The sequence below is a fragment of the Salmo trutta genome, chromosome 7 (genome assembly GCF_901001165.1).
Source record: "Salmo trutta chromosome 7, fSalTru1.1, whole genome shotgun sequence".
NCBI lineage: Eukaryota > Metazoa > Chordata > Actinopteri > Salmoniformes > Salmonidae > Salmo > Salmo trutta.
In genome coordinates, this window is record NC_042963.1 from 55,839,109 (window position 1) to 55,858,603 (window position 19,495).

Sequence of the window (19,495 nt, forward strand, 5' to 3'; positions counted from 1 at the left end):
CAGGCTCTTTCTTTTCAATTGCAGGTTCTCTTTTCAATTATTTTTTTTTTACAATTTCATGATTCCTCAGATTCCCCGAAATAAGTTGATTCACCAAATAATTTGCCTGTGTGAGTAAGGTTCTGTGCAAGTTTCAATTCCCCCTCCACCCCAGGTCACAGTTAATACTGTGTTGAACTGTCCTGAGAATTAAACTGAAGCTAATACCTTCACTCTGACTGTGTTTAGGTTCGCCGGCAGACCAGGGAAATATAACAAACTATTCAATAGATGGAGACTGGAGGAGGTGAGTGGAGTCAGGAAGCAGAGTCCAGCAGCTAGACCATGGTCTGGTCACCCTGTCTGGTCCCCCTGTTCCCCTGAAGAGGGCTCTGGTCCCCCTGTTCCCCTGAAGAGAGCTCTGGTCCCCCTGTTCCCCTGAAGAGGGCTCTGGTCCCCCTGTTCCCCTGAAGAGGGCTCTGGTCCCCCTGTTCCCCTGAAGAGGGCTCTGGTCCCCCTGTTCCCCTGAAGAGGGCTCTGGTCCCCCTGTTCCCCTGAAGAGGGCTCTGGTCCCCCTGTTCCCCTGAAGAGGGCTCTGGTCACCCTGTCTGGTCCCCCTGTTCCCCTGAAGAGGGCTCTGGTCCCCCTGTTCCCCTGAAGAGGGCTCTGGTCCCCCTGTTCCCCTGAAGAGGGCTCTGGTCCCCCTGTTCCCCTGAAGAGGTCTCTGGTCCCCCTGTTCCCCTGTACAACTGACTAGGTATCCCCCCCTTTCCCTGTACAACTGACTAGGTATCCCCCCTTTCCCTGTACAACTGACTAGATATCCCCCCTTTCCCTGTACAACTGACTAGATATCCCCCCTTCCCCTGTACAACTGACTAGGTATCCCCCCTTTCCCTATACAACTGACTAGGTATCCCCCCCTTTCCCTTTACAACTGACTAGGTATCCCCCCTTTCCCTGTACAACTGACTAGGTATCCCCCTTTACAACTGACTAGGTATCCCCCCTTTCCCTGTACAACTGACTAGGTATCCCCCCCTTTCCCTGTACAACTGACTAGGTATCCCCCCCTTTCCCTGTACAACTGACTAGGTATCCCCCCATTTCCCTGTACAACTGACGAGGTATCCCCCTTTCCCTGTACAACTGACTAGGTATCCCCCCTTTCCCTGTACAACTGACTAGGTATCCCCCCTTTCCCTGTACAACTGACTAGGTATCCCCCCCTTTCCCTGTACAACTGACTAGGTATCCCCCTTTCCCTGTACAACTGACTAGGTATCCCCCCTTTCCCTGTACAACTGACTAGGTATCCCCCCTTTCCCTGTACAACTGACTAGGTATCCCCCTTTCCCTATACAACTGACTAGGTATCCCCCTTTCCCTATACAACTGACTAGGTATCCCCCCTTTCCCTGTACAACTGACTAGGTATCCCCCTTTCCCTATACAACTGACTAGGTATCCCCCTTTCCCTGTACAACTGACTAGGTATCCCCCCTTTCCCTGTACAACTGACTAGGTATCCCCCCTTTCCCTGTACAACTGACTAGGTATCCCCCCCTTTCCAACTGACTAGGTATCCCCCCCTTTCCCTGTACAACTGACTAGGTATCCCCCCCTTTCCCTGTACAACTGACTAGGTATCCCCCTTTCCCTGTACAACTGACTAGGTATCCCCCCTTTGAGGGGAGATTTTACGGCTCACAATAGTGATTAATCAACGCCATATTCATTTTTATTATTTTTGAACTTTTGCGTAACATGTAATAATTCCTTTGTCGTAAAGTTTCACCGTTAATCTCTTTCATAACTAATCGATTATAGTTTGTAACACAGTGCTAAAAACAAACACTAAAATTTAGCTTGAAATGAGTAGCATGCATCGCCCATTGAATTTGAGTTTGAGTCAATTAAAAGTGATTATTGAAGCTCGCTCTGATTTTATAAAGAGGTTTTATATTAATGTAATACTTTGGGATTGTTTTACTTTGTTCTATTTTATTCAGTTGCGATAAGTCGCATACAATGTGGATATGACTGTTTTTGTGGTTTTCTTTCACTCAGTGATTTGTACTGTAATTAATAGTCTATTTTTGTATTTTTTATTGTTTCTTATTTTCAGTGCCACCCCAGTGGCTGTCTGATTGATTTGTGTCTACAAATGGGAGTCATCATGGTCCTAAAACAGATCTGGAACAACTTCATGGAGCTGGGTTATCCGTAAGGACCGTGGATTTACTCTCTCTCACACACACACTCGGTCTCTCTCTCTCTCTGTCTGTCTCTCTCTCTCTCTCTCTCCTACTCTGTCTCTCTCGCTCTCGCTCTCTGTCTGTCTCTCGCTCTCCCTCTCTGTCTGTCGCTCTCCCTTTCTCTCCCTGTCTCTGTCGCTCTACCTGTCTCTGTCTCTTTCCCTGCCTCTGTCTCTTTCCCTGTCTGTCTCTTTCCCTGTCTGTCTGTCTGTCTGTCTGTCTGTCTGTCTGTCTGTCTGTCTGTCTGTCTGTCTGTCTGTCTGTCTGTCTGTCTGTCTGTCTGTCTGTCTGTCTGTCTGTCTGTCTGTCTGTCTGTCTGTCTCTTTCCCTGTCTGTCTGTCTCTTTCCATCTCTGTCTGTCTCTTCCATCTCTGTCCGTCTTTCCATCTCTGTCTGTCTCTTTCTTTCCCTCGCTGTCTGTCTCTCTCTCTCCCTCTCCCTCTCTGTCTGCCTCTCACTCTCTGAGATGAAAAGGGTCCCTGAACATGACAGATACAGGGCCGTCAGAAAGTGTTTACACCCCTTGACTTGTTCTACATTTGGTTGTGTTACAGCCTGAATTTACAATGGATTAATTTGAGATTTTATGTCAATGACCTACACAATACCCCATAATGTCAAAGTGGAATTATGTTTTTCATAATTTGTACAGATTAATTAAAAAGGAAAAGCTGAAATGTCTTGAGTCAACAAGCATTCAAGCCCTTTGTTATGGAAAGCCTTAAGTTCAGGATTAAATGTGCTTAACAAGTCACTTAATAACTTGCATGGACTCATGCAACTTATAAATAGTGTTTAACATGATTTTTGAATGACTACCTTATCTCTGTAGCCCTCACATACAATTATCTGCAAATATCAGTCGAGCAGTGAATTTCAAACACAGTGTCACGGAATTCTAGGACCAGTGGAATCAGGCGAGAGAGGAGACAGAGGGCCGGAGCAACAGAGTTTTAATGCAACGGGAAAAAACACAATATAGCCGAAAGGCACAGGGCGCTTAATAAAGTCCGCCAGGGAAAACACATTCCCAAAATAAACACGAGTAAAAAGCGCACGGGGCGCAGCCCGGCAATAAAGCTGACACAGGCCAGCGAAACAGGCCACACACACAACTGTCCTGAGTGGACAATAAACAATCCCGCACGAGAACCCAAACTGAAAATACACACTAAATAACCCCCCACTAATGACAGACACGAAACATAGATCAGTGGCAGACAATAGGCCGGCGACGACGACCGCCGAGCGCCACCCGACCGAGGAGAGGCGCCACCTTCGTTGGATACTGTGACACACAGATTCAACCACAAAGACCAGGGAGGTTTTCCAACGCCTCGCAAAGAAGGGCACCTCTTGGTAGATGGGTAAAAAAAAAGAAAAGAAGACATTGAATATCCCTTTAAGCATGGTGAAGTTATTAATGACACTTTGGATGGCGTATCAAAACACCCAGTCACTACAAAGATACTGGTGTCCTTCCTAACTCAGTTGCCGGAGAGGAAGGAAACTGCTCAGGGATTTCACCATGAGGCCAATGGTGACTTTAAAACAGTTACAGAGTTTAATGGCTGTGATAGAAAATAACTGAGGATGAATCAACAACATTGTAGTTATTCCACAATACTAACTTAACACCATGGGACCATGCAGCCGTCATACCACTCAGGAAGGAGATGCGTTCTGTACCCTAGAGATGAACGTACTTTGGTGCGAAAGTGCAAATCAATCCCAGAACAACAGCAAGGACCTTGTACAGATACTGGAGGAAACGGGTGCAAAAGTATCTATATCCACAGTAAAACGAGTCCTATATCGACATAACCTGAAAGGCCGCTCAGCAAGGAAGAAGCCACTGCTCCAAAACCGACATAAAAAAAGCCAGACTACGGTTTCCAACTGCACGTGGGGACAAAGATTGTACTTTTTGGAGAAATGTCCTCTGGTCTGATGAAACAAATATAGAACTTTTAGGCCATAATGACCATCGTTATGTTTGGAGGAAAAAGGGGGAGGCTTGCAAGCCAAAGAACACCATCCCAACCGTGAAGCACGGGGGTGGCAGCATCATGTTGTGGGGGTGCTTTGCTGCAGGAGGGACAGGTGCACTTCACAAAATCGATGTCAAGGTATTGGAGTGCCCATCACAAAGCCCTGACCTCAATCCTATAGAAAATGTGTGGGCAGAACTGAAAAAGCGTGTGTGAGCAAGGAGGCCTACAAACCTGACTCAGTTACACCAGCTCTGTCAGGAGGAATGGGCCAAAATTCACCCAACTTATTGTGGGAAGCTTGTGGAAGGCTACCCGAAACGTTTGACCTAAGTTAAACAATTTAAAGGCAATGCTACCAAATACTAATTGAGTATGTAAACTTCTGACCCACTGGGAATGTGATGAAGGAAATAAAAGCTGAAATAAATCATTCTCTCTACTATTATTGTACATATTTTTTAAATAAAGTGGTGATCCTAACTAACCTAAAACAGGGACTTTTTACTAGGATTAAATGTCAGGAATTGTGAAAAACTGAGTTTAAATGTATTTGGCTAAGCTGTATGTAAACTTCCTACTTCAACTGTATGTTGTGTAATTTGTTAGATTACTTGTTAGATATTACTGCACTGTCGGAGCTAGAAGCACAAGCATTTCACTACACTTGCATTAACACCTTCTAGTCACGCGTATGTGACCAATACAATTTTATTTGAAGAGTTGCAGTCTGTTTTGAAATGGGGGGGGGACCAGTAATAAACTGGTCCTGAACATGTCTAAAACCAAGAGCATTGGATTTTATATAAATTCAAAACTTATAGATTCAATGGCTCTAAAGATGGGGAGAGGCTGTCCTTAATAAAGAGATGCTTTGCTTTGCCAAAAAGCAAGTCCTGCAGTCTTTGATTACTGTTCAACTCCCTTTCATATTTCTTAAATGAACTGCAAACCTAGTTTCAAAAAAACATCTCATGACACAACACCTCTCCCCTATTTGACAAGTTTTGCCTAGTGTTTCTGCTGTCCTGGCATAGTGTTTGTGCTTGGCTGAGGAGCCAATGGTGCGAAGCTACCATCTGTGGGATTATGACTGAACGCCTCTAAGTCAGAATCCCCCCCCCTAAACGTAATGATACCGATTTATTGGCCAAAAATCTTATCTGATTGGTCAAAATACCAATTAGGGGAAAATATCATAATTGTTCTGCCTGTGTAAACGTAGCATAACAGACTTTGGTAATGTTGTGTCTGGGTTTGTGTGTTTCTGTACATCTCTTCTCATTACCACATGAAAAGTATTTTGTTCAGCTGAAAAAAAAACCCCACATCAAATCCTTCTCAGTGCATGTTCAGCTTAGTGTTCCTACAGGGCTTCGTCAGGGACAATTGGGTTTGAGTTTACAGTTAGCTAAAGTTTTACTGTATTGTGCAGTGTTTACTGCAGAACTGGTGGTCTCACAGGATGATCGTCGTCCTCTCTCGCTCTCTCTCGCTGTCTCGCTCTCTCGCTCTCTCTCCTCTCTCTCTTGCTCTCACTCTCTCCTCTCTCTCTCGCTCGCTCTCTCCTCTCTCTCGCTCTCTCCTCTCTCTCTCGCTCTCTCCTCTCTCTCTCTCTCTCCTCTCTCTCTCTCTCTCTCTCCTCTCTCTCTCTCTCGCTCTCTCCTCTCTCTCTCTCGCTCTCTCCTCGCTCTCTCTCTCTCGCTCTCTCCTCGCTCTCGCTCTCTCCTCGCTCTCTCTCTCTCTCTCGCTATCTCCTCTCTCGCTCTCTCGCTCTCTCTCTCTCGCTATCTCCTCTCTCGCTATCTCCTCTCTCGCTCTCTCTCTCTCTCTCTCGCTAGTCTGCTTCAGAACTGGTGGTCTCGCAGGAAAATGCGGACAGAGAGTAAGGAGAGGACAGGAGGTGGACAGAATGTGGAGAACAAAGTACAGCTTCCTCAGTGGGACAAAGACTGGAACCTGCAGCCCATGAATGCCCACGGACTGGTGGATGAGTACCTGGAGATGGGTAAGACATTTGATCTCTGTTTTCCCTGTTTTAAATAATAATCATTTACAGTTAAAGAGTACACAGCCCAGAGGACAACGCTTATTTCAATGTGGTCCTTTATGGTTCTGTGATGGGGTTTTTTTATCAATAAAAATGTGGTTGGTTAAATCTGTTACATTGTGCCTGTATCCAGTTCGCCTTTGACTGAGGTCACTGTGTTCTACAGAGGACTTCTACTGAGGCCCACCACAGGATATTCAAAAACCGACCACAACCACTTCCTTCTTCTTCTTCCTCCTCCTCGCTCCTTCTCTTTTTTTCCCTCCTCAGTTCTCCAGTTTGGTTTCATCACCATCTTCGTAGCTGCGTTCCCATTGGCTCCTCTCCTGGCTCTGCTCAACAACATCATAGAGATCCGTCTGGATGCCTATAAGTTTGTCACTCAGTGGAGAAGACCCATGCCTGCCAGAGCCACAGACATAGGTCAGTGTTATTTTAAATGTCTGTGCTTATTATCACCGGTAATAACGAAAACTCTGTTGAACCAGTAGAGGTAGCCTAATGAGAGGCGGGCCTGCAATCGGAAGGTTGCTGGTTCAAATCCCAAGTCGGGATGGCGAAAGAAACGCACACCTATTTAGGGTGAGGTGCTGGCTAGCGGAGCGGAACACTTAAAAAAATAATTATAAAATAAAGGAGAGCTTGCAAAAATATTTCATGTCCAACGTTTGGACAGACAAGCTGTCTTCATCAGGGTATAATGACAAACACTGCAGGATGACTCGTTTATATGGTGTTACACGACTCACACAGGTGTCTGTAATCATGGTGTGGCCTGATATCATTGGTTCATTCTCATATATATTAAAATAGCCTACGAACAACATAAATGGACAGCGTACGATCATAGATACAATGTGGCTACATGAGCCTACAAACATTTACAATCGCAAAATCACAATAATCACAAGAATGGCTTCAGATCCAAGTCTATGTTGAGACCGAAGGGAGCAATGGTCTTTAAATTAAAGATCCATCAGTCTCTCGTTTTAACCATAAATGATCAAGGTCACCCCTCTCCTAGGGAGGGTGAGGTGTTCGATGCCAATATAACGTAGAGACGAGGTTCCCCTCTCCTAGGGAGGGTGACGTGTTCGATGCTGATATAACGTAGAGACGAGGTTCCCCTCTCCTAGGGAGGGTGACGTGATGCTGATATAACGTAGAGACGAGGTTCCCCTCTCCTAGGGAGGGTGACGTGTTCGATGCTGATATAACGTAGAGACGAGGTTCCCCTCTCCTAGGGAGGGTGACGTGATGCTGATATAACGTAGAGACGAGGTTCCTCTCTCCTAGGGAGGGTGACGTGATGCTGATATAACGTAGAGACGAGGTTCCCCTCTCCTAGGGAGGGTGACGTGATGCTGATATAACGTAGAGACGAGGTTCCCCTCTCCTAGGGAGGGTGAGGTGTTCGATGCCAATATAACGTAGAGACGAGGTTCCCCTCTCCTAGGGAGGGTGACGTGATGCTGATATAACGTAGAGACGAGGTTCCTCTCTCCTAGGGAGGGTGACGTGATGCTGATATAACGTAGAGACGAGGTTCCCCTCTCCTAGGGAGGGTGACGTGTTCGATGCTGATATAACGTAGAGACGAGGTTCCCCTCTCCTAGGGAGGGTGACGTGTCCGATGCTGATATAACATAGAGACGAGGTTCCCCTCTCCTAGGGAGGGTGATGTGATGCTGATATAACGTAGAGACGAGGTTCCTCTCTCCTAGGGAGGGTGACGTGATGCTGAAATAACGTAGAGACGAGGTTCCCCTCTCCTAGGGAGGGTGACGTGTTCGATGCTGATATAACGTAGAGACGAGGTTCCCCTCTCCTAGGGAGGGTGACGTGTTCGATGCTGATATAACGTAGAGACGAGGTTCCCCTCTCCTAGGGAGGGTGACGTGATGCTGATATAACGTAGAGACGAGGTTCCCCTCTCCTAGGGAGGGTGACGTGATGCTGATATAACGTAGAGACGAGGTTCCCCTCTCCTAGGGAGGGTGACATGTTCGATGCCAATATAACGCAGAGACGAAATCGAGTGGTTTGCTTCCAAAAAGTGGGCCCCAACTGGGTAAGTTGAGTTTTACCACCTAATGGTGCTACGATGCTCTGAGATACGTACTTTTAATTCACGCTTTGTTTTACCCACATCATTTTTTACCACAAGGACCAGTTATAAGATAAATAACTGCCTTAGTGGAGCACGTGATAACACCTTTGATTGGGATCTGTTTCCCTGTTTGGGGGTGTTTGAAGGATCTACAATTATAAGTGCCATTGCATTGAGCACAGCCATTACACTTGTAGTTTCCATCCAGTAGGAGGCGCAAATAGACGTTGTTCAGGAATATCTTGGGGTGGTAAAATCACAGTTTACCAGTTGGTCTCTGAGATTTCTGCCCTGCGAGAATACGACCAAGGGAAGGTCCGAAAACACATTAACGATACTGTCATCGGATCTTAGAATGTGCCGATGTTTGTGAACGATTCCCTAAATTTATTCAGAGCGTTTTGAATAGCGGGTAGTTAGAACGCTAGAATGTTTATTTTTGCGAGACTGACCTTGGAAAAAGGTCATCAAATCAAATCAAATCAAATGTATTTATATAGCCCTTCGTACATCAGCTGATATCTCAAAGTGCTGTACAGAAACCCAGCCTAAAACCCCAAACAGCAAGCAATGCATGTGAAAGAAGCACGGTGGCTGGGAAAAACTCCCTAGGAAAAACTCCCTATAAAGGCCAAAACCTAGGAAGAAACCTAGAGAGGAACCAGGCTATGAGGGGTGGCCAGTCCTCTTCTGGCTGTGCCGGGTGGATATTATAACAGAACATGGTCAAGATGTTAAAATGTCTCCTTTTTGTTTTGAATTTTCTCAACGGCAGTATTAATCTGACCATTTCTGTACCATCTCTCCTCTGATTTTTTTTCTTTGCGTCTCAGCCATATTTCTGTGGAAATCTGATTCGTTTTTTGCGAATTCTTTGTGAATCGACGGAATTGACTTTAGGGAAAACTGTTTTTCAAGGGAAGCGGATGACAACTATCAGCCCTCAACAAACTGTTACGATCAGTCGGTTTCCTGTAAAGATCAGTGTATACAACATTATCCTCACGTAAGATCAGAAGATCAAGGAAACTGATTTGACGTGTATCAGATTGCAGAGTAAATCTCAGATGCTCAGAACAGGAGTTAAGAAAAGCATGGAATGCTTGGAGCTGTTTTTCATCACCCTTCCATAGAACAAAAATATCATCAATATACCGTCTCCAAATAATAATGTAAGGCAAGAAAACATTTTTGAGAGGATTGAAAATAGACTGTTTCTCCATGTAACCCACATACAAATCAGCATAGGTAGGAGCATAGTCAAATCCCCAGGAAGGAAATGCCATTTCCTTCCGTTTTGCTCTTGAGCCCTTTTTCTGAGTTGGTTTCTCTGCTGACCAGCTGTGTTGTTGTTCCCTGTTATCCTGTTGTTCCCTGTTGTTCCCTGTCTGACAGGCTGTTATCCTGTTGTTCCCTGTCTGACAGGCTGTTATCCTGTTGTTCCCTGTTATCCTGTTGTTCCCTGTTATCCTGTTGTTCCCTGTTATCCTGTTGTTCCCTGTTGTTCCCTGTCTGACAGGCTGTTGTCCTGTTGTTCCCTGTTATCCTGTTGTTCCCTGTTATCCTGTTGTTCCCTGTTATCCTGTTGTTCCCTGTTGTTCCCTGTCTGACAGGCTGTTGTCCTGTTGTTCCCTGTTATCCTGTTGTTCCCTGTTATCCTGTTGTTCCCTGTTATCCTGTTGTTCCCTGTTGTTCCCTGTCTGACAGGCTGTTGTCCTGTTGTTCCCTGTTATCCTGTTGTTCCCTGTTATCCTGTTGTTCCCTGTTATCCTGTTATCCTGTTGTTCCCTGTCTGACAGGCTGTTGTCCTGTTGTTCCCTGTTATCCTGTTGTTCCCTGTTATCCTGTTGTTCCCTGTTATCCTGTTGTTCCCTGTTATCCTGTTGTTCCCTGTTGTTCCCTGTCTGACAGGCTGTTGTCCTGTTGTTCCCTGTTGTTCCCTGTCTGACAGGCTGTTGTTCCCTGTCTGACAGGCTGTTGTTCCCTGTCTGACAGGCTGTTGTTCCCTGTCTGACAGGCTGTTGTTCCCTGTCTGACAGGTATCTGGCATGGTATCCTGGAGGGGATCGGCGTGTTGGCTGTCATCACCAACGCCTTCGTCATCGCCATCACCTCCGACTACATCCCACGCTTCGTCTACGCGTTCAGATACGGACCCTGTGTGGACAAGGGATACCGTCAGGACGAGTAGGTCCATCCTCTACTGCCGCTTTGGTCATCAATGTTTACTGTCCGGTCTTGTCTCTTCATATAAAGCAGAACATTCTAGTCTATGGGGGTGACTTGTGTTACAATAGGCCTTTTACTTTACTGTAACGTGTTAATGTGCCATTCTATAGGGCGATGTGTGTCAGTATTAGTTTACTGTAACATGTTAATGTGCCATTCTATAGGGTGATGTGTGTCAGTATTAGTTTACTGTAACGTGTAAATGTGCCATTCTATAGGGCGATTTTACTGTAAATGTGCCATTCTATAGGGCGATGTGTGTCAGTATTAGTTTACTGTAATATGTTAATGTGCCATTCTATAGGGTGATGTGTGTCAGTATTAGTTTACTGTAATATGTAAATGTGCCATTCTATAGGGCGATTTTACTGTATATGTGCCATTCTATAGGGCGATGCGTGTCAGTATTAGTTTACTGTAAATGTGCCATTCTATAGGGCGATGTGTGTCAGTATTAGTTTACTGTAAATGTGCCATTCTATAGGGCGATGTGTGTCAGTATTAGTTTACTGTAATATGTTAATGTGCCATTCTATAGGGCGATGTGTCAGTATTAGTTTACTGTAATATGTTAATGTGCCATTCTATAGGGTGATGTGTCAGTATTAGTTTACTGTAATATGTTAATGTGCCATTCTATAGGGTGATGTGTCAGTATTAGTTTACTGTAATATGTTAATGTGCCATTCTATAGGGTGATGTGTCAGTATTAGTTTACTGTAATATGTTAATATGCCATTCTATAGGGTGATGTGTGTCAGTATTAGTTTACTGTAACATGTTAATGAGCCATTCTATAGGGTGATGTGTGTCAGTATTAGTTTACTGTAATATGTTAATGTGCCATTCTATAGGGCGATGTGTGTCAGTATTAGTTTACTGTAATATGTTAATGTGCCATTCTATAGGGTGATGTGTGTCGGTATTAGTTTACTGTAATATGTTAATGTGCCATTCTATAGGGCGATGTGTGTCTCAATATTAGTTTACTGTAATATGTTAATGTGCCATTCTATAGGGCGATGTGTCAGTATTAGTTTACTGTAAATGTGCCATTCTATAGGGCGATGTGTGTCAGTATTAGTTTACTGTAACATGTTAATGTGCCATTCTATAGGGCGATGTGTGTCAGTATTAGTTTACTGTAAATGTGCCATTCTATAGGGCGATGTGTCAGTATTAGTTTACTGTAAATGTGCCATTCTATAGGGCAATGTGTGTCAGTATTAGTTTACTGTAATATGTTAATGTGCCATTCTATAGGGCGATGTGTGTCAGTATTAGTTTACTGTAATATGTAAATGTACCATTCTATAGGGTGATGTGTCAGTATTAGTTTACTGTAATATGTTAATGTACCATTCTATAGGGCGATGTGTGTCCCAATATTAGTTTACTGTAAATGTGCCATTCTATAGGGCGATGTGTGTCTCAATATTAGTTTACTGTAATATGTTAATGTGCCATTCTATAGGGTGATGTGTGTCAGTATTAGTTTACTGTAAATGTGCCATTCTATAGGGCGATGTGTCAGTATTAGTTTACTGTAAATGTGCCATTCTATAGGGCGATGTGTGTCAGTATTAGTTTACTGTAATATGTAAATGTACCATTCTATAGGGTGATGTGTGTCCCAATATTAGTTTACTGTAATATGTTAATATGCCATTCTATAGGGCGATGTGTGTCAGTATTAGTTTACTGTAATATGTAAATGTGCCATTCTATAGGGTGATGTGTGTCCCAATATTAGTTTACTGTAATATGTTAATATGCCATTCTATAGGGCGATGTGTGTCAGTATTAGTTTACTGTAATATGTTAATATGCCATTCTATAGGGTGATGTGTGTCAGTATTAGTTTACTGTAATATGTAAATGTGCCATTCTATAGGGTGATGTGTGTCCCAATATTAGTTTACTGTAATATGTTAATGTGCCATTCTATAGGGCGATGTGTGTCAGTATTAGTTTACTGTAATATGTTAATGTGCCATTCTATAGGGTGATGTGTGTCAGTATTAGTTTACTGTAATATGTAAATGTGCCATTCTATAGGGTGATGTGTGTCAGTATTAGTTTACTGTAATATGTAAATGTGCCATTCTATAGGGCGATGTGTGTCCCAATATTAGTTTACTGTAATATGTTAATGTGCCATTCTATAGGGCGATGTGTCAGTATTAGTTTACTTTACTGTAGGCTTATTTGACAGGACATTGATCAATGTTCATTTCTGTAAATGTGCTCGATTTAGACAACTGGCTACTTTCTATTTGTAGTCCACGGCTCTGACTGAGCCTCGTCTCTCTTCCTGTCAGATGTCTACGAGGCTACATGAACAGCAGTCTGTCTGTGTTTGACATGGGCGAGCGCTGGAACGTGAGCGAGGAGCAGAGTAGATACTGCAGGTACAGAGACTACAGAGCCTCTCCCTGGAGTTCAGTACCATACGACTTCACTCTGCAGTTCTGGCACGTCCTGGCTGCAAGACTAGCCTTCATCATCGTCTTCGAGGTACGACAGCACACCCACGCTCCTGTCTGTCTGTCTGTCTGTCTGTCTGTCTGTCTGTCTGTCTGTCTGTCTGTCTGTCTGTCTGTCTGTCTGTCTGTCTGTCTGTCTGTCTGTCCGTCCGTCCTGTCTGTCTGTCTGGCACGTCCTGGCTGCAAGACTTCAAGGTATGTCAGCCTGGTCTGTCTGTCTGGCACGTTCTGTCTGCCCACCTGGCCTTCATCCTAGTCTTCGAGGTACGTCAGAAATCCCTCTCTCTGTCTCTCTCTCTCTCTGTCTCTCTGTCTCTCTCTGTCTCTCTCTCTCTCTCTCTCTCTGTCTCTCTGTCTCTCTCTCTCTCTCTCTCTCTGTCTCTCTCTCTCTGTCTCTCTGTCTCTCTCTCTCTCTCTCTCTCTCTCTCTCTCTCTCTCTCTCTCTCTCTCTCTCTCTCTCTCTCTCTCTCTCTCTCTCTCTCTCTCTCTGTCTCTCTGTCTCTCTGTCTCTCTGTCTCTCTCTCTCTCTCTCTCTCTGTCTCTCTCTCTCTCTCTCTCTCTCTCTCTCTGTCTCTCTGTCTCTCTCTGTGTCTCTCTCGCTCTCTCTCTCTCTGTCTCTCTGTCTGTCTCTCTCTCTCTCTCTCTGTCTCTCTCTCTCTCTGTCTCTCTCTCTGTCTCTCTGTCTCTCTCTCTCTCTCTGTCTCTCTGTCTCTCTCTCTCTCTCTGTCTCTCTCTCTGTCTCTCTCTCTCGATCCCTCTATATCTCTCTATCTATATGCGCATATTTCACATACTGCTGAGATATAGAGGTTCACCAGTCCTCTGGTCCTCCTAGATGCTGTGTCACCTACCCTGTAAATCTCTTCAAGGAGTTTATGTTTGCCTGTGTTGATTTTCTGTGATCTGAAAAATGTCAATGGACAAACAAAGTTATTTCTTCATCCTCCGTTTCTCTCCTCAGCACCTGGTGTTTGGCATCAAGTCGTTCATCGCGTACCTGATCCCAGACATGCCCAAGAGTCTGTGCGACCGCATGCGGAGGGAGAAGTACCTGATGCAGGAGATGATGTATGAAGCAGAGCTGGAACATCTGCAAAAGGAGAGGAAGAACGGCAGGAGATATGACTACGAGTGGCCTTAGTGTCGGTCATGTTATGTTACGTCCCCCTGTACTACATACAGTACCTCGTCTGCATACCTACAGCATATACACTCATATATACAGTACACTGAATATACACACCAACATACTCTCTCATACACACACACCAATACACCAACACACATACACATACACACACCAACACACACACACCAACACACACACACACACACACACACCAACACACACACCAAAATATACACATACACACAACATAAGCACTCCCATTCTCCCTTCTGCATACCAAAGAAGCCCTCTTCGGTTACCAGAGGTCCTTCTACCATCCTCCTCTGTCCCCATCCTCTGTCCCCATCCTCTGTCCTCTATCCCTGTCCCCATCTTCTGTCCCCATCCTCTTATCTCGCTCTGTCCCCATCCTTCTCTGTCCCCGTCCTCTGTCCCTGTCCTCTATCCCTGTCCCCATCTTCTGTCCCCGTCCTCTATCTCTCTCTGTCCTCATCCTTCTCTGTCCCCGTCCCTCTCTGTCCCCGTGTCCCTGTCCCCATACCTACCTGTGTAATGTTGACTATGCAGAACAAGGGGTGCAGATCAGTTCACTGGTCCGCGGTGGTTTTGACTGGTAGCCGTATGGAGTGCTGTGGTCTGAGGGGTATTGCAGTCTGTCCCTTTCTATGTCACTCTATTTCTATGTTGCAGCTAGACTAGCAGCCTGCGATGACCTACCACACTCCGGTCCGGTCCGGTCCGGTCCGGTGCAGATCACAACATGGCTGCGTTTGTTTCCTTGTGGACTTGGATAGGCTAGTTACTGGATAGGCTAGTTACTGGATAGGCTAGTTACTGGATAGGCTAGTTACTGGATAGGCTAGTTCCTGGATAGGCTAGTTACTGGATAGGCTAGTTACTGGATAGGCTAGTTCCTGGATAGGCTAGTTCCTGGATAGGCTAGTCACTGGATAGGCTAGTTCCTGGATAGGCTAGTCACTGGATAGGCTAGTTACTGGATAGGCTAGGTCCTGGATAGGCTAGGTCCTGGATAGGCTAGTTACTGGATAGGCTAGGTCCTGGATAGGCTAGTCACTGGATAGGCTAGTTACTGGATAGGCTAGGTCCTGGATAGGCTAGTTCCTGGATAGGCTAGGTCCTGGATAGGCTAGTTCCTGGATAGGCTAGTTCCTGGATAGGCTAGGTCCTGGATAGGCTAGGTCCTTGATAGGCTAGTTCCTTGATAGGCTAGTTCCTGGATAGGCTAGTTCCTGGATAGGCTAGGTCCTGGATAGGCTAGTTACTGGATAGGCTAGTTACTGGATAGGCTAGTTACTGGATAGGCTAGTTACTGGATAGGCTAGGTCCTGGATAGGCTAGTTACTGGATAGGCTAGTTCCTGGATAGGCTAGTTCCTGGATAGGCTAGTTACTGGATAGGCTAGTTCCTGGATAGGCTAGGTCCTGGCTGTGTGTCCTACTGCTCTATGACACTAATGGTCATTATTATTGTTGCTAAAGTGATTCTGGTGACATATGTATGTGGCTACCAAAAATAACAATGGACAATAATAGTGTTGTTTATGCAAAATGACTGTAATTAATATTGCCCTCAAAGCATTCTGATTCGTTCAAGTATTTTTGGTTAATTTGTCAAACAAAAGCTGAAAAACACATCTGATAGAGGTTGAATTCTCTCTATTTAAATCATATAAAACGCATGGTTCGTTTAGTTTGGTATTTCTGGATAAACAACATCCATGTCTTGATTTACTGTACGTTTCTATTCTGTGTGATTGTTTAGACGTTATTATATAGACTGTTGAGTTTGACTGTCCTGGGTTTGGGATGTTAATAGGGTGTATGGCTGCCATACTACAGTTTTAACCAACCACAAAATGAGTCACAGACATCACACATGCCTGTTTGTGCTGCAAATGCTTTACTGTACGTGCACAAAAATATATTCTGTCATTTTTCTCCATTGTGGCTTACAACAACAAACTCTGAAATGTTTGTCCCCCCAAGGATTCTGTTTTGGAGGAATGTGATATGAAAACACTATATACACTGTCAAACTCTTGTATTTATTCGCCTCTGATTATAGTGCTGCAAACTAGAGAACTATAAAACCAATAGCAAATGTGAGTCCTGTAGTGAACTGTACTGTACATGATACCAAACACACTTACGGTCCTGAAGACCCAGAGACCAGCCACACTTACAGTCCTGAAGGCCCAGAGGCCAACCACACTTACAGTCCTGAAGACCCAGAGACCAGCCACACTTACAGTCCTGAAGGCCCAGAGGCCAACCACACTTACGGTCCTGAAGACCCAGAGACCAGCCACACGTACAGTCCTGAAGACCCAGAGACCAGCCACACTTACGGTCCTGAAGACCCAGAGACCAGCCACACTTACAGTCCTGAAGACCCAGAGACCAGCCACACTTACAGTCCTGAAGACCCAGAGACCAGCCACACTTACAGTCCTGAAGGCCCAGAGACCAGCCACACATACAGTCCTGAAGGCCCAGAGGCCAACCACATCCCAGCGTTAAGATTTATGGCATTTGTGCTGTGCTTTAGAAGCTTTAGTGGAGTGGAACGCTGGAACGCCTTCATTTGTGCATACTTTTAAACAGACAATTAGACTGTGGCTTTAAGGGGATTACAGACTGTCTTTAAGGGGATTACAGACTGTGGCTTTAAGGGGATTACAGACTGTGGCTTTAAGGGAATTACAGACTGTGGCTTTAAGGGAATTACAGACTGTGGCTTTAAGGGAATTACAGATTGTGGCTTTAAGGGAATTACAGACTGTGGCTTTAAGGGAATTACAGACTGTGTCTTTAAGGGGATTACAGACTGTCTTGATCGGGACAAATAATTTACTTCACTTGTTTTTAAACAGGATTTCTCTGAAAATGTCTGGGAATTTTGGGAAAGTTGCTGGAATTTTGCAACTCTACTTGTTGTTACTTTTATTGTACATTATTTCATGTTTAACTGTTATTTTCTATTTTACTTTGCTGTGTTCTGTATATACACTTTCTATTAAACTGTTTTACTTTTTCCTATGTATAAACTTTTCAAATGTATTATTTATGATTGTGTGTAATATTTTTGTAGCGATTCTGAATGCAATTGATCAGCATGACGTTCACTTCTCTGTACCTGAAATCAAGGCAATGTAACCATAGAAATATAATTAGTAGAACCGAAATTCCCTTTCAATCTTCCCTGTTCTCATGGGCTTTTCCCATTCTAGTAATCATATTTCTATGAATGTAAAACGTGTCCTCTGAATGTTTGGCAGATTCACTTTTTATCATCGTTCCTTAGAATCAATCGATAGGTATTCTTCTGCTTTTTAAAATATTTTTTGCACTCTAGCGTTTGCAGGACTATGACGCACCGCCAGTCATAAGTCAGACGATCAAGATCCTTAAATTGAAGTTAAAAAGCATGATTTGTTAATTTATTGTATCAAATGAACACATATAGCTAGCCCAGAACCATACCAGAACCATACCAGAGTTGATGTTATTATAATCACATATAGCTAGCCTAGAGCCATACCAGAACCATACCAGAGTTGATATTATAATCACATATAGCTAGCCCAGAGCCATACAGAACCATACCAGAGCCATACAGAACCATACCAGAACCATACAGAACCATACCAGAACCATACAGAACCATACCAGAACCATACCAGAGTTGACGTTATTATAATCACATATAGCTAGCCCAGAGCCATACCAGAACCATACCAGTACATCATGTGTAGTCTGATGTTTTTTAATACATTTAATACAGTTAAAAACAATATTTGCTAAATGTAGCTATGTTTGTTTCCTCATGTAAAGTCCAGTTTATATGGAATTGATTGAGATTGTGTGGGTTTTTGGATTGATTGACTAAGGAATGTTCAAGCTCAGAAAATATCTTCCCTTCGATGTGGTTGGTCAGAAAACATCTTCCCTTCGATGTGATTGGTCAGAAAATATTTTCCCTTCAATGTGATTGGTCAGAAAATATCTTCCCTTCGATGTGGTTGGTCAGAAAACATCTTCCCTTCGATGTGGTTGGTCAGAAAACATCTTCCCTTCGATGTGGTTGGTCAGAAAACATATTCCCTTCGATGTGATTGGTTATTGTAAATCTATGCATGACTGCTTTTAGCCAGAGTTTACCTGTGTTAAATCAACAAGCCTTGGAAAGCAATGTGTCTCTATTCTGTTAAAAGAAAATAGTTTCTTATTTCATCGTGATTGATCATACATGATGTTAATCAATCAAGATAATAGATTGTTGATTTATTAAAGTACTGATTGATAGTATTTCTTCCCAAGACGTTTTTGAAGAAGAGCATTTTGTTGCATTTTGTTTTTTATACGTCGTCATAAAGCTTAGTCATGTTTCTAGGACGGATGCAGCAAAACCTTCCTCGTTTGAAGCTTAATACTGGAATCTGGCTGAAAATATTTTGTTTATATTGTTTTTGGACTCACCAGGTTAAAAAGGATGAATGAAAAAGATCAAATGAATGTGGTGGGTCATGGGAATTAGAACGGTTTTAGTTGAGTCTCTTGCAATTTTTGGGGGGACGGTTTCCCAGACACAGGTGAAGCTTAGTTCTGGACCAAAAAGCTAGATCAATGGAGTCACCATAAAAATAAATGCTTTTTATTCCAGGATTAGTCTTAATGTCCCTGAAACCGCCCCTGCGGAAGCCCAGTAGACCTTGGATTTACTATCTATACCATGTCATCAATTGTTCTAACATGAGGTGCAGCAACACTGAACACTGTTATCTCATCATCACTGTATACATGGAAAAACATGCTTAAATAAGATGGAATATAATCAGATATCAATCACACTTTTTCTGTAATAAATCATGGATTTATCTTTTGAATCAACTGTTCGGAATGTTCTTTTTGTTTGAGTGTGTTGAAGAAGATTCATATTCACGCCTCGTTTTGTGTTCCAGGAAGTAGATTCATATTCACGCATCGTTTTGTGTTCCAGGAAGTAGATTCATATTCACGCCACGTTTTGTGTTCCAGGAAGTAGATTCTTATTCACGCTTCGTTTTGTGTTCCAGGAAGTAGATTCATATTGACGCTTCGTTTTGTGTTCCAGGAAGTAGATTCATATTCACACCTCGTTTTGTGTTCCTGGAGTACATGAAAAACACCTGCACTCTTGATTGCTTCCGCCAGGTTTTACAGTATTGTAAAGTGTCTGTGTCCCAAATGGCACCCTATTCCCT

At 43.8% G+C, this 19,495-nt stretch overlaps 1 protein-coding gene across 4 annotated transcripts in view; it reads left to right on the top strand.

Moving 5' to 3' along the window:
* Window positions 1-19,138, top strand: part of LOC115196569 (anoctamin-3) — a 112,785-nt gene extending 93,647 nt beyond the window's left edge. For 3 of the 4 annotated variants that reach the window (XM_029757409.1, XM_029757410.1, XM_029757411.1), the window contains exons 20-26: window positions 229-286; window positions 2,108-2,205; window positions 6,070-6,236; window positions 6,549-6,701; window positions 10,428-10,575; window positions 12,939-13,134; window positions 14,065-19,138. In XM_029757409.1, coding sequence (XP_029613269.1) covers window positions 229-286; window positions 2,108-2,205; window positions 6,070-6,236; window positions 6,549-6,701; window positions 10,428-10,575; window positions 12,939-13,134; window positions 14,065-14,244 — 1,000 coding nt within the window. In that variant the 3' untranslated portion in view covers window positions 14,245-19,138. Of the gene's footprint in view, window positions 1-228; window positions 287-2,107; window positions 2,206-6,069; window positions 6,237-6,548; window positions 6,702-10,405; window positions 10,576-12,938; window positions 13,135-14,064 lie in introns of those variants that run through there. The other variant, XM_029757412.1, reaches the window with a different exon arrangement.
* Window positions 19,139-19,495: the final 357 nt, after the last annotated feature.